The following is a 14,488-nucleotide window of genomic DNA, read 5'->3' on the forward strand; positions in this document are numbered from 1 at the left end:
GCTTCTTTCACACAACTGTGTTCTTAAATCAGTGGCCATCTCACAAACCCGATCAGCAATCGTATTTCTCCTCAGGCTCACATTTGCCAAAATCTGCGTTTTGTCTGGACACAAGACGTCGCACACCTTCATCATGCAGCTCTTCTGAGTGCCGGGCTGATTTGGCTGTCTCCTCTGCTACAATAAAACTTGCTTTCACAACAGCTTCACTTTGTGACTTTTGCTCTGGTGAAAAAAGTCTGCTGAAATGTCAGATTCTTCTTTAGGCTTCTACTTTCTGTAGTTTCTGCTCTGCATTTAGGTTTTTCAGCTTATCCTGACGTTTTGTCTGGTAGTGCCGTCTTAAATTAAATTCCTTAATTACAGCCACATTAGCTCCACTGATAAGACACACAGGTTTACCAGCAATGTCTGTAAACATATATTCAGTCACCAATGTTGGGGAGTAACGGAATACATGTACCGCCGTCACGTATTTAAAATACAAAATATGAGTAACTGTATTCCGTTACAGTTACCGTTTAAAAAGGTGGTATTTAGAATACAGTTACTTTGTTGAAATAAATGGATTACACTGCGGTACTTTCCTGGTTCATATTGTGGTGGGTCAGGACTGTTTGGGTGTTGTTTGACAGCTATGTTCTGTTGTTCCAGGTGGCAGCGTTACGGTTGCCATGGTTACAGGGCGACGCTCTCTCTCTCTCTCTCTCTGCGACTGTGTGTTTCCTGGGTGAGAGAGCGCCTTTTTGTTGTTGTTGTTGTTGTTGTTGTTGTTCTAAGCTACCAGGCAGAATGCTATAGGCATAGCTCTAAAGAATGTAGCCTCATGGGCAGTGTAGTCCGTGTTGCATTGAGAATGGACTGCCATACCCGTTATGTGTCTGTGAGCAATAGGAGGGAGAAAAAGGATAGTGGAAAAGTCTGAGCTGTCATCGAGCAAAAACGGGAGCTGGAAGCATGTAAATATAATAATAACCACTGCAGCCAAGAAGAGTGCCTGACGAGCCCAGTTGTAAGTAAGGACTCGACTGTACACTGTGTTTGTGTTTTCCTCCGAAACAAGAAGTTCCGTTGGAGCAGCCTTTCAACGCCTCTCTCTGTCTCTCGCAAGAAAAGTTGACCCACACAACAAAGTAAAGCTATTTTTCAGCTACGAGCTGACATCACACAGCAATAGTACATTCGCGTAGTTGTACAAAGTATGATAATATATTAAGTAATCCAAAGTATTCAGAATACGTTACTGTCATCGAGTAACGTAACGGAATACGTTACAGAATACATTTTGGGGCATGTATTCTGTAATCTGTAATGGAATACATTTTAAAAGTAACCTTCCCAACACTGTCAGTCACCCACTGGCGCTGAAAGGTTCTGCTTTCAGAATCAACTTTTCTCTTCGCCATTGTGAGCGGCTAGCTTCGCAATAACAGAAGTTTGACCTGATTGACGCCACCCCCAAAGAGCTTCTCCATTGACGAGGGAATGTTCCCAGTTAGCCTAGCGTTCAGCAAGGAGGATGCCGCACTGCATTATGGGATCTGTAGTTTGTATATTATTAGCGCCTCATATCGCCGGGCCATGCATAACAATAATAATACATCTATATAAAATGATCTCGCAGGCCGGATATAAATGTACGCCGGGCTGGATGTGGCCCGCAGGCCTTGACTTTGACACATGTGGTGTAAAGGATATATGAAGAGTCACAGAGAAGCAGGAAGAACTAGGAGCTCATGGTGGATTCAGTTGAGAAAACCGAACAGTTATTTTATTAACCCCAAGCTTTACCTGTCTATGTTTTAGTCATTTTAATTCTACACGAGGTCCATTTATTGCTGCTATGAACATGTTGGTGAAAATGATTAGCTAATCTGAGCTACAGAGGAGTGCTAATAACATGACATCGGCCCCCTCTGACTCACAGCTTGCTGCGCTTTCTTTAACTTCTTTATTCCCTTCACAGATTTGCGTTCTGTCAGTAGCTGTGGTTCCACTTGTCATTACAATACAACTTTTTTTTTTTAGTCAGTCATGGGAGAAAACACCACTGCAAGCGACAGGTCCGGACTGTTCACGCTGGTTAGAAGCAGATATGGAAGCTGTCAGAGTCGTACTGATGGGAACGCTCCACAGTCTAGATGCAGTCCAGCAACGGTGCTCATCAAGCTTTAGCAGAGCAAAGAGGACATCAGCTTGATAGAGTGAGGGGCTCATATGAAAAAAGGGAGGACTAAAAGAACAATTCTTGATTATTAACAGAATGTAATAGTTAAGGACGCCTGATAGGCCAATGCATGAAAAGATATAAAAAGATGAACATAAAGCTGCACAAGACTTAAAATCAGTGGAAATAATGCAAAAATATGTTTTTGTGCATGCCGCACATCCACAGTTAATTATGTAAACATGCAGCAGTTTTGTTCCCTTGAGTTCTACGGTGCTCATTATCTTTTCAGTCCATTTAAAATGATTTTTAATGCAGTTCCTCTGTTAAGAAAATATCAAGCCTCTTTCATAATTACAGGTAAATAATAAGTCCATTCATTAAAACCAGATTGAATCTCATGAAGAATGGGATATTACCACAAGTCTTCTTCCTTTCCTACTTTCTTTCTGCCATATTGCAGAAGCACTCTGGTTGACCTTGACATAAACTATATAAAATGCTTCCCCACAGTGTTTCCAGTGATCAGTGACAAAGTCATTAAAGGACCCAAACTGTGTAAATATAATTACTCACTTTGAGGCTCATTAATGCACACAGCTATAGGCCAGTGTAGACCAAGTGATTAAACAGTAATCATTATGACAACAGAGTAAAGCTGACACCTATGATTTTAATTTGAGGTTATAAATGTGTCACTTCTGGACAAATTGAGTAGAAATGCAATCACACTGAGTCTGTATTACACAGTTGTTACCATATTATTCACACAGTGTTGCTATTTCACCTTTAAATATCATCAATACAAGGTTATCATGACACCCCTAATACTGATATAAAGTCAAAAAAGTCAGTGAACTTGTCACGGTCCTGGGTCGGGTCGACCCAGCATTTTGAGTTTCTTATGTTTTGGTTTATTTTTGCATTATGGATTGGTTATTCTCTGGTGATACTGTTTTGATTACAATTATATTCTGATTCTTTAGTTATCTGATGATGATGTTGATGACGATGATGATTATGTCTGGTTTAGGTTTTGTTATCTTGCCCTTATGTTTGGTTTAGGTTGCCTGTGCTTGGTCTTCTCTGCCCGTATGTCCCTCTGTTTGTCCATGACGTCATTATGCCTGTTTACGAGTCTGTCTCTGTCTGGCGTGTGCTTCCTGTCTTATTTTGTAGGTCTGTGTCCTTTGTCAGTGCGTTCAGCTTTGTGCTCTCCCTGTCTCGTCAGTGTAATCAACGTCAGCCGTGTCTCCCAGCTGTTTCCTCTTTGCTCCGTTCACCTCTTGTATTTAGTGTCTGTGTCTTCCCCTACTCGGTGTCGCATCGTTAACGTCTGTTCACCCTCACTTGCTGCGTGTTTAGGATTTCCAGTCCTCCTGCATCTCTGTTTAGAGTTTTGTTTGCTTTTGTGAGTTTTATTTTATCTTGATGTTCTGCTCCAGCAATAAAGCTGCATTTTCTGTCTAAACCTCGTGTCCTGAGAATCCTGCATTTTGGGTCCACCACTCCTGCCTGCCTGCCACACAGCCGACCATGACAGAACTAGCCATTGTAATTAAGTCTGCTGATATCAGCACAATCTCACATATATTTCATAACCTTTTTATTCAGTGAATTTATTCAGTCAAGATCGGTATAAAAGCTGCACGTAGGCTGTTCTTTCAAGTCAAATCCATACGATGCATCTTTGTGCTGCCGTTGACCCTGCTTTAAGAAATCTCCTTTCTGTGTCATGTAAGGCAGCAGTCCCCAACCTTTTTTGCGCCACGGACCGGTTTATGCTCGACAATATTTTCACGGACCGGCCTTTAAGGTGTCGCGGATAAATACAGCAAAATAAAACTAGTACCGGTACCGAAAAAAGAAGATTTATTCATAACACACGTGAAAAGTACCAGGAAAACCGAGGTAACGATAAAAACGATAACAAAATAACGCTGAAAACCGATAAAAACCCTGAAAACCATACATTTCACACCTGAGCCTCAACTCTCGTGGCCCGGTACCAAACGACTCACGGACCGGTACCGGTCCGAGGCCCGGGGGTTGGGGACCGCTGATGTAAGGGATAAAAATGTGAGCCTGGTCACTTTCAGCTGCAAGACGGCTGGCTCAGCGTGTCGCCAGTGATCTTCAGGGCTGCCTTAGCTGTAATCTACATTGTGTTTCTACTGCACAATTTCAGCAATTAGTAAAGGTGACAACTGATTTATCCTCAGTTGTTCAAAGGACTGCGGAGCCACTCAGAAGGCAGGTGGTGTACACAGTCTGTCAGAGGAGGGTGGTCTCTCTTACTACAAAACCCCCCCTGCTGTTCTCAAGGTCATACCACTAGCGTGGGCTCCCTAGAGATGTTATGTACGTAACTTGAATGCAAGCAGCTCCTGAAGGGGATTTCTTGTTGGAACTTATAGCAATTGTAGGCCTATAGATGAAAAAGCTAGAAAAGCACATTAGCAGAGGTGAGCTTCCCTGTGAGACAGAACAAACATCTTTGCTGGTTTATGTATTTTTTTTGCACAGTGTTCACTTGACTTTTCTCATAAATGAGTTTAGGTGCAGTGATGCATTTCAACAGATATAGAGCATATACCGTACTGCTCAGTGGGCAGGATGGTTTAACCATATGCTTGAGAGTATGATATGTTGTGTAATAGGAGTGTGTTCTTTTATTTTTTTTTTTCCCTTTTTGTGCGTAAGGAAACAATAACTAAAGCTGATAATTGACTGCACTGATGTAGAGTGTGCAGTTTTTTCTTAAACGGGTGAACATTCAAGTACTAGTAGCTTCAAATGTGGCTTCGATAATAGTTGATAATAGTTGTTGAATAGACATCCAAAAGATGACTTTGTTGGCTGACCAACATTGAGATTTGGTTTAAAAGGAAAAGTGACAAGCTGTCTTCTCAGACTGTTAAACGACGTCTAGAAAAAACATTTTTGCATCAAACTTTGGTTGAAAAGTGAAAGGAGAATCTTAATAAACAAATTCAGCCTCAGACGACCAACAGGTTTGAACCCACAATCTTCTTGCTGTGCTGCGGCAGTGTTAAGGTTCACGTCGGAGAATTACAGTCCTAATCAGATGTATTTTAATATAGTTGTAGTCTGATGACTAGCCCAACCTTCATGCCTGTGGAAAGGTAGACACACAAACAGAATGGCAATCTCTGAAGTCTCAGATTCAAAGTGGTCCACAACAAGGATGTGTCAAAAAGCAAGCACTTACTGAAATACACTGGGAGACTTGAGGAATAAAAAATGAAACGAGAGCAAGATCAAGTGGGGGACAAAGGAACCTGTTGCAGAAGAGAGAAATATGACAGTGGGATGAAAGTACGCTGCAAATGAAAGATGGGAAATGGCTTCACAGACAAAGAGACATAGCCAACATATTCATTTCCCCTCCCTCCACATAACAACCTCCTGCTGCCACTCATGATGTAAGGCTGAGGCAATTAACCTCCTTCATCTGTCACACACTCATGACTGTGTGTGTGTGTGTGCGTGTGCGCGCATGTCTTTAAGGGCTTGGATGCAAGTGTTTGTGCATGCCTGAATCCATGTGTGTAAGCAAGCAATAACATGAGCCAGTGTACATCGAGGCAATATTATGTGTGCACGAGACTGCGCGCGTGTGTGTGAGAGAGAGCGTGTGTTTCAAATCAAAGATAAAATCCCACTGCCTTTCACCTCAGGGAGATGATGTCATACCCTGCACAGCGAGTAGCAATGCTGGCAAACAGCTGACTTTACTCAGGATGGGGAAAAGTCATCTTTGTCTTGCAGCTGCAGCATGACATCATTCATTGCATTTTTGACATGTGCAATATGTGTTTATTTCTTACTTATCCACTCATTTAGCATGCATTGAAAATGGAAATTCACATTGTGGGAGAGTCACTGTTTTTCATTAGAACACTGCAAGTTGCAGACATGTTAAGTCCGTCAGACCAAATTTCATACTGAAGAGCAGATCTGTCAGAGTTGTTTAGACACCACTAAGTTAAAAGAGATGAAAATAGATATTTATATGATCAAATTTTGAAATATGAAAAATGACATCAACTTACAGGCTATAACTAATGTGTGATCTATAACAATGGGAAATTACACACTGTGCTCCAACAGTTTAGCCACAGGACATTAAATGCATTATTTTTAGATTTTGCAGAATGTAGAGCTAATTGGCTATTTTCATCACAATAAGCAGCCTCTGTGTTGTTCACAGATTAGGAAATGCTACTGGGATAGACAACATCTAACACTTTAAAAGATTTTAGTAACAATTTAGGCATGCATGCATGGATTAATTGCAAATTACAAGCTCTTGCAATCCTCTTGACTTTCCAGGAAAAATGTCTTAATTCTTTGCATCATTTTTTAAATAAACATGCATGTAGGAGCTACTTTGCCCAAATATCAGACACATTTGTGCCTTTTGGCAAAACTCTGTCACCACACTGCCAAGTGTTGTGTGGGCCTCATCTTGCCCAGAAGTCATGTAGCATGCTTAACATGGGTTGTGGCAAGTATTGTGTGAATGCTGTGGGTGTATGTGTGGCCCAAATGTCACAATGTAACAAATATCTGTCTCATAAGGTGTGCATGAGAATCCAGAGATATAAAGACATTGATTCTTCAAAGTGATGCTGCTAGCAACAAGTGGAATTTAAAAAAAACATATTAAGGTTTCGTCAGAAATTTTGAAAATCTACATAACCAAAACTATCCTTATATAAACTGCTTGTAGTTTTAGTGTCATTAAAAAACAACAACTACTACTTAACATTACTGTCCAAGAGAGAAATAATCGGTGCATTGTGTTGTTTACTTAAATTACATCCGAGACCTTTGTGCCTAGCTGATTCTTCTTCTTCTTTTAGCTGCTCCCTTTAGGGGTCGCCATAGCAGATCATCTGTCTTCATCACACCTGATCTCTAGCATCCTCTTCTGTCCCACCAGCCTTCTGCATTACCTCCTTCACTACACCCATTAATCCTCTCTGTAGTCTCTTTTTCTCCTGCCTGCGTGCAAGCTCCATATTCAGCATCCTTTGTCCAATATATCCAGTATTTCTCCTCTGCACATGTCCAAACCATCTAGCTATTACCTTTCTAACATTGTCTTCAAACCACTCAACCCTAGTTCTCCATCTGAAATATATACATTTCTATTCTAGTTGATCCTGGTCACTCCCAATGAAAATCTTAACATCTTCAACTTGTCTCTTTTTTTCATGCTGCCATCTCCAAGTATACATTATAGAAGGTCTCTCCTGTAAAGCTTCCCTTTCACTCTTGCTCCTTTTCTTCTGTCATAAATCATTCCTGACACTCCACCTCTCTTGTGCACTGTCCGTTGCTTTGGAATGGTGAATCCAGGTATTTAAACTCATCTACTGTCACCGTCTCTACCATGTTCACTTTCCCACCCTTTCACTTGTCTCCCTCTCACAAACAAATGTGTTCTGTCTTGCTTCAACTGACTTTTGTTCCTCTTCTCTCCAGTGCATACCTCCACTTCTCCAGGCTCTCTTTCATCTCCTCACTACAGATCACTGTTGTTCATTCATACAGTATGTCTAAATGAAAGATTTTGATGATGCCTTATGTGTCAGAATTATGAGAACAAATGAGTTACATTTTCTTGAAACACTGTGTCTCTTTGGCTTTCAACCCCCAAGGCATTTTACACCAAAAAACTAGTCCACCCCAAGGATCACTTCCCCTGGCACAGAATAATATACTGTTGGGCACTACAAGAGGAGTGCTGTGAATTATACATCGGGGAAACCAAACAACCTGGTTAAGCAGATTGCTCAGTGCAGAAGAGCTACCTCATCAGGCCAAGACTCCATAATGGCCACTCTTTCAGTGATGAGACTATAGACATCCTGGTTAGGGAGGAACGCTGGTTTGAGTCAGGAGTCAAGGAGGCCATTTATGTGAAAATGGAACAACTGCTCCATTTTCACATAAATGCTCTTTCTCATATCTTCATGGTATGGCTCGTGAATTTTGTCTCTCTGTAGCTGCTACAGCTCTGCTTCTTGTTCTTGAAAACGAGTACTAGAAAACCTCTTCCTTCTGAAATTGATAAGCAAACTGGTGTAAAACTCAACAGCCCTCTCCCATAGAAATCTCCAAACCTCCTCATGTATGGCATCTGGATCAACTGCCTATCCACCCCTCATTCTTTTCACTTCCTTCTTGCTAATCCTCTGCACGTCATATGTCTGTGACATCATGATTCACATCTGTTCTCCACGCTCTAATTTTCTACACTCATGAGCACCTCCTGCTCCTTCAATCTTCTTAACACACTCTCCTCACCTGTTAGCACACTTCCATTCCTGCCCTTGATAACCCTAACCTGCTGCACATCCTTTCTAGCTCAGTCTCTCTGCCTAGCCCACTGATACAAGTCCTTTTCTACTTCCTTATTGTCCATCCTCACATGCAACTCACTCAGCCTTTGCAGTTGCCAGCTGTTTTTGCTTCCCTCCTCCTGGACTACTGCTGTCTACTGTCCCTTACTATCCCATTTAGCAGGTCATATGTTAAAAGCAGGCACTAACTGTGAACATTGCTTGATAATGGTGTCTGCTCCAAAAATAATGATTAATGAGGTGTTATACTTTGAGATGATTACTCTAAAGATATTAAGGTACTAAAGTCAGAGTTTATCATTTATTATCTCTGAACAAAACCCTAGTTAGGCTGTCCTTTGATATAACAGCGTATTTTGTTAGCTAACAAGATGAGAAGTGTTAAGAAAGCATTTTTTAGTAGAATTAATGAGATGTAGTTTTTTTACTGTAGCCAGTATTGCTATTGCTAAGCTAATATTCAGCAAAATCTGTACGCTTAGCAAATGGCACCTTTAAAGAGTTAAAGACACCAAAATTCGCTGACTCACAGATGCAAAAGTCAGCTGCAATTATTATATTAAATGCCAAGGTTACTGAAGAAAACAAGAAACAGCATGCCGCCTTTGGCCTGTTGAGCAGGAGAAAAAATGAAGTGGCAGCTAGTCTGTTTTGCTAACATGACACTCCCAGCTAATTGCTGTCATAGAACCAGAAGCTAATCATTTAGAAACTCCTTCTGACCACAAAGCGGGACTGCACCGTCTTAAACACACAGGGTCCAAACAGCAGACAGGGTTAAGACTGATTTGTCAAGGGGCTTAGATGGCACTCAAAGACGTGCACACAAACGCACACGAGAACAAATTCATACAAACTCACAAAGACAGATAACAGAAGCTGTAATTACAGAGTTGCTGCTCAGCCGTGAGTGAACAACACAGCTCCGAAGAGAGGACGCCTTATTCCAAGCACACACTCCCACACAGATCTGAGGATAGGATGCTTTACCACTACTACGGCTATAATTACTACCATAAAAGAGAGTGCTAGATAAGTGCAGATATGACTATGGGTGGACACTCTCAAATGCTTTAACATATAATTACAGGAATACATAGATTAGAGCGCAGGCAATTTGTAAGATGAAGGTCAACAAGAATTACGACGTTGTAGTACTTCAAGGTTATCACAATTTGCGTGCACGAGTGTGAGCTTATACGTGAAACCTCTCAAGAAATCGGAGTGCTCAATGTCGAAATATGGTGATTTGCCTCTTACCCTCTTTGTCCTTTTCTTGATAGGTTCAGCCTGATATGTGCACTGTATGTGTTTGTGTGTCTCTGTGGGTGAGTCACTCGAGTCAGCGAACTATATGTGTGTGTGTGTGTGTGTGTGTGTGTGTGTGTGTGTGTGTGTGTGTGTGTGTGTGTGTGTGTGGCAACTGGCTAGAGAAGTGGACCTTAAGTGGTAGGATAGAGGAAAGTTACTCCAGTTTCTTGGTTGGTTGGTCACTGTATGTTCAATTCAGGTGAGGATTAAGAACAGGAGAAATGTGCAGTGGAATTTTGTCTAAGTGATTTACTGCCTTTAGTACATCATTAATTACAGCAGCCCACCGGTGACTTGAAACTAAACTTTAAGGTTAGTTATAAGGCGTTAGCGTAGCAGACTTTACTCCTGTGGAAGTAAAAAGTCTTAATAGTTGGATAGTTACAGATATCTCTGCACCAGTAATTGTTTGTCTGTTTCTTTATTTGATCCATGGCAGTACAAAACAGTACATGTACATGTTTTGGGTAGTACAAAACACAGTGGTAGCTTCCTGACAGCGTTTGAGTGATACCAGAGCAGCTTCACTACAGCGTGGCGTTCATTCTACAAGTGTCTGCTGAAGGACTAGAACACCACCTTCATGAAATAATTCCTCATTTGATGTTTTAATAAATGCAGTCTAACATGTCCCGCCAACATCTTCAATAATAACTAATGACCACGAAGCCCAGATCCTAAATTTATACTCAAACAGCTCAGTGATGCTCTTGGCCCCATGAATGGGTGTATGCATCATCGGTTAAATCTAGTTACGTCTGCCTATAAGGCCACAGTTTTACTCGCTCTGTGCAAGCTTTTATTTACATAAAGGACAGAAAGGCAGAAGGATATTTTGGAGTGTTTTTGAGGGCACGTCTGAATACTGACAATGCAATGGAGAATACACAGACATCTGCATAGAACAATAACCGCTGGCGTCGTCTGCCATTGTTAATTTCATTATCCATACCTGCTTTACTTCCTGTAACATGTCAAGCTCTGGAAATGTCTGTCATGCTAGTTTTAAGAACATGTGTCTGGCTCTTCAGATTGCTGTAAAGCCAGTAGCTGTCTGTGTTGCAGTGTTTGCTGAATCAAGCAGCTCACTAAAACCTACTAAATATTTAAGTGGTTTCTGGCCTGAAGATGTTTCTGTGTCTGCCTTTCTTTCTGTCTCCTTCCTGCTTTTCCTTTCCTTTTCTCTGAACTCTTCTTTGTTTTTCAACTTCCATCTCCTTGCCATCCTCAGGTGTTTTGTGGAACTTGTCATCATGTGATGCCCTGAAGATGCCCATCATCCAGGACGCTTTGGCCGTTCTGACCAACGCTGTGATCATCCCACACTCGGGCTGGGACACCTCCCCGCACACGCAAGAGGACCGCAAACTGCACCTACACTCCTCCCAGGTTCTCCGCAATGCCACCGGCTGTCTGCGGTAGGTGTCTCTACCTGTTCCTTAGGAAAAAAAACAGTATTCACACATTTCAAGAATCCAACATACAACTGGAGAAGTCTCTTTTTGAAGATGTTGTGCTGTTCACAGTCCTACTGTTACCGGCCACATCTAAAAAAGTCTCTGTTAGTTAAAACAGTGTTATTTTTAAATTGTACGCTGTGTTATTTTTAACGCCCTATACACAGAGAGAACTGAGAGAATTAGCTGCATTTAAGATGAGTCATCGTTTGGCTTCAGAGCTGCTGTGGCTTTGCTTTTTCTCACTGGAGACGTGGTGCTAGTCTTACAGTTCAGTAGTGACACGTGCTTTTATCATTTTGTTTTGGGTCTTTTACTCCAGCACGTTGGATTAAAAATAAACCTTTTGCGTATGAAAAAATGTGAAAGCTGGTTCTGATAACACACAGTATGTCACTATTTGTTACCTGAACAACACCTGGCACCAGGATGCATTATGGGAAGAAGGCAAGCTGGCAGAGCAAGAGAGTGTGATGCTTTGAGTAATGTTCTTCTGGGAAACCTTGGGTCAGCAACCACCAACTAAACACAATACTTTGTAAAATATCCAAGAAAATTGTTTCTGCAGAAGATGGAAACAACAAACTGGTTTTGCCACTTGGGGCAAAAACACCGGGATGAGTACAACCAGACTACAAAGGAGGATATATTAGCAGCTGGTGATGTAATTTGCGATTCAAATCTAAACAAATGATTCCACAGAGCGTCACTGGAGCACGTTCAGTTTCTTCTTCAGGTTCCAGGCAAATGTCAGGCTACAAAGGAAGAAAGAAAGAGTACAAAAACACCAGGTTTTTCTCTTATACTCAACTTTTGTGCAAAATTGGATAATTGGATGTCTTTCTGCCTTAAGTAGTGACCTAAATGAAACCATGTGAGAGGTTCACACAAGACATATGTGAAACTGGACGAGGAGACTTGATCGGTTTTGCATTTTCAGAGGTCACAATCCAAAACAATAGTGATTCATAATCTTTGTATCAGTGAGAGGCTTTCAGCATTACAAAATCTTCATGATGAAATTCCTGTGGTTGACTCTGAGCTCATAAATCTTTCTGATGCAGACGTGTAAGCAGTCTACGAGACATTTTTTGATGTGCTATTCATTTGAATCCATCACAGCCTTCTACATCAAAATAAGAACAGAAAACATAGCTTGCAGTATTATGACAAGTCCACCTAAAACAGTCTGTACGTACCTTATTGGTTGAATCGACCCTGCATCTGTCCATATCCCTGCACACTGACAGCACGTTATACAACAGAACAAATAAGTTTGCTTTAATAATGCAGCAGCTCACATCATTCACTGAATTTTTTGACAGTTGGACTGGGGGCTATTTCGACACATTTCCTCTCGAGGATGTGGCACAGGGTGCAGCGGGAGCTGAGTGGGAACGCTGCCATGACTGTATTTGCATGTCTTGCTTCCTGTCGACACGCGCATGTCTGTTTGTCCCTCTGCCTAACTCGGTGTGTGGGCCATTAATCTCAGCCGCGATATATCTCCTCATCCTCCCCCAGTGAAAATAAGCTACACATACTGGCTACTTACAGAGGCTTCTGTAGCTGCTGGTGTGTGTGTGTGTGTGAGAGAGAGAGAGAGAGAGAGAGAAGGCACACATCTGATACAGCAGTGCGTGTGTGTTTTTTGATTCTAGTTGGCGTGAGTGTGTTGCAGGAGATAGCTTTGTGTGGATCAGCTCCCTAAACTCGAAGGGCTAATTCATCTTTCTCACGCCTTGTTAGGGAATGCTGGGAGTCTGATTAAAGATTGAATATTTCATGGCGGGTTTGGTATATCGCCGGCCACCTGCTCTCTCTCTCTCTCTCTCTCTTCCATCTCCCATTATCCGCCTCACATTCTCATTTTCTCTCTCTCCCTCTTTTAGTCACTTTCTCCTCCCTCGCTCCATTTCCATCTCGTCCTATTACTCCGTTTCTCCTCTCTCGATCATATTATCCCTCCTTTATGCCTTTCTTCTTCTGTCTCACGCCGTCTCAGCCACACTGTCTCTCACTTTCACACAGGCACATTTTCTCCCTCTGCTAACTTGCTGCTTCACGCCATATGCTGTCGAACCGGCTAACGGGAAGAGCTAAAACTTGTGCTGTCAGACTGCTGAATGTGAATTATGTGCATTGAATATGGCAGCTAATGAAGAGACAGTTAACCCATTTATTCACTGTACTTGCAGACATGCCTCTGCCACGCTTCTGGGACAAATTACGTCACTATCTGGTATCAATATGGGTGAATGAAGGCAAGAATGTGATTCTTTTAAATGCTTCTCATCAGGGGACATTTGAACCTTTCTCACTGAAACTACACACAGAAATGCAGCACCAACTCTTGCAGTCTTATATAATAAGGCAACAGGCTTTTCTTTAGCTCTCAACTGATCTACCATCAGTCCATAGAACGAATGATCTGTGTGGGTTAAAGAATACATTGAAGGCCTGTAATAATCACTGACTTGATATAGCCTTTTTGCAGAATCCTTCTTTACAATGATTTTTTGTGGACTTTCTTTTGCTTTGTTGCTTTGTTACAAAAAACATTTGCCATTAAAATCTGAAAGCAACAATCTAAATTGTCCATTATGTAGTCCCTAAATGAGCAAAATGAGAACTACTGATGGATTATAATGCAGTTTTGGACATTAAATTGCTCCATGTACTTGTAGATACATCCTGCCAGCTGTCAAAGAGAGAACTAAATGTGCACACAAACAAGGGCAAAGCTAAATAAATATATCGAATGAGACTTTGTTTTTTGATTAGAGAATTAAAGATTAGAGAAAGACAAAGAAATAGGCTCTTCAAAGAGTGACATTTTTGTCGATGGACATTTTCCCTCAGCTGTAGCGGCACGCTGTGGGTTAATCAATTGTGCTCGCTTTTAAAACCTGCTTTATAGACATGTAACCTTTGTCCTGCATTGTGATTCTCTCCTTATTTAGATTCTTCACACCGAAAGATCATAATGAGAGATAATCTGTAGCAGTGGTTTGCAAGGGAACGCTTCAGAGGGATTAATTATCTGTAATTGAGTGTGGTTAATTAAACTGAATCTATTAGCAGGTAGTAGCCAAAATGTGGGAAATGTCTGCAAGAAAGAAGTATATAAAGAGGTTTACAAATATTCTTAAGTGTTC

General features: G+C 41.4%; 1 protein-coding gene across 13 annotated transcripts in view; it reads left to right on the plus strand.

Moving 5' to 3' along the window:
- Positions 1 to 14,488, plus strand: part of ctnnd2b (catenin (cadherin-associated protein), delta 2b) — a 233,597-nt gene that overhangs the window by 188,639 nt on the left and 30,470 nt on the right. For all 13 annotated transcript variants that reach the window (XM_026149115.2, XM_080293036.1, XM_080293037.1 and 10 more), the window contains one exon: positions 11,105 to 11,291. In XM_026149115.2, the coding sequence (XP_026004900.2) occupies positions 11,105 to 11,291 (187 nt within the window). The remainder of the gene's footprint in view (positions 1 to 11,104; positions 11,292 to 14,488) is intronic.

The sequence above is a fragment of the Astatotilapia calliptera genome, chromosome 18 (genome assembly GCF_964374335.1).
Source record: "Astatotilapia calliptera chromosome 18, fAstCal68.1, whole genome shotgun sequence".
NCBI lineage: Eukaryota > Metazoa > Chordata > Actinopteri > Cichliformes > Cichlidae > Astatotilapia > Astatotilapia calliptera.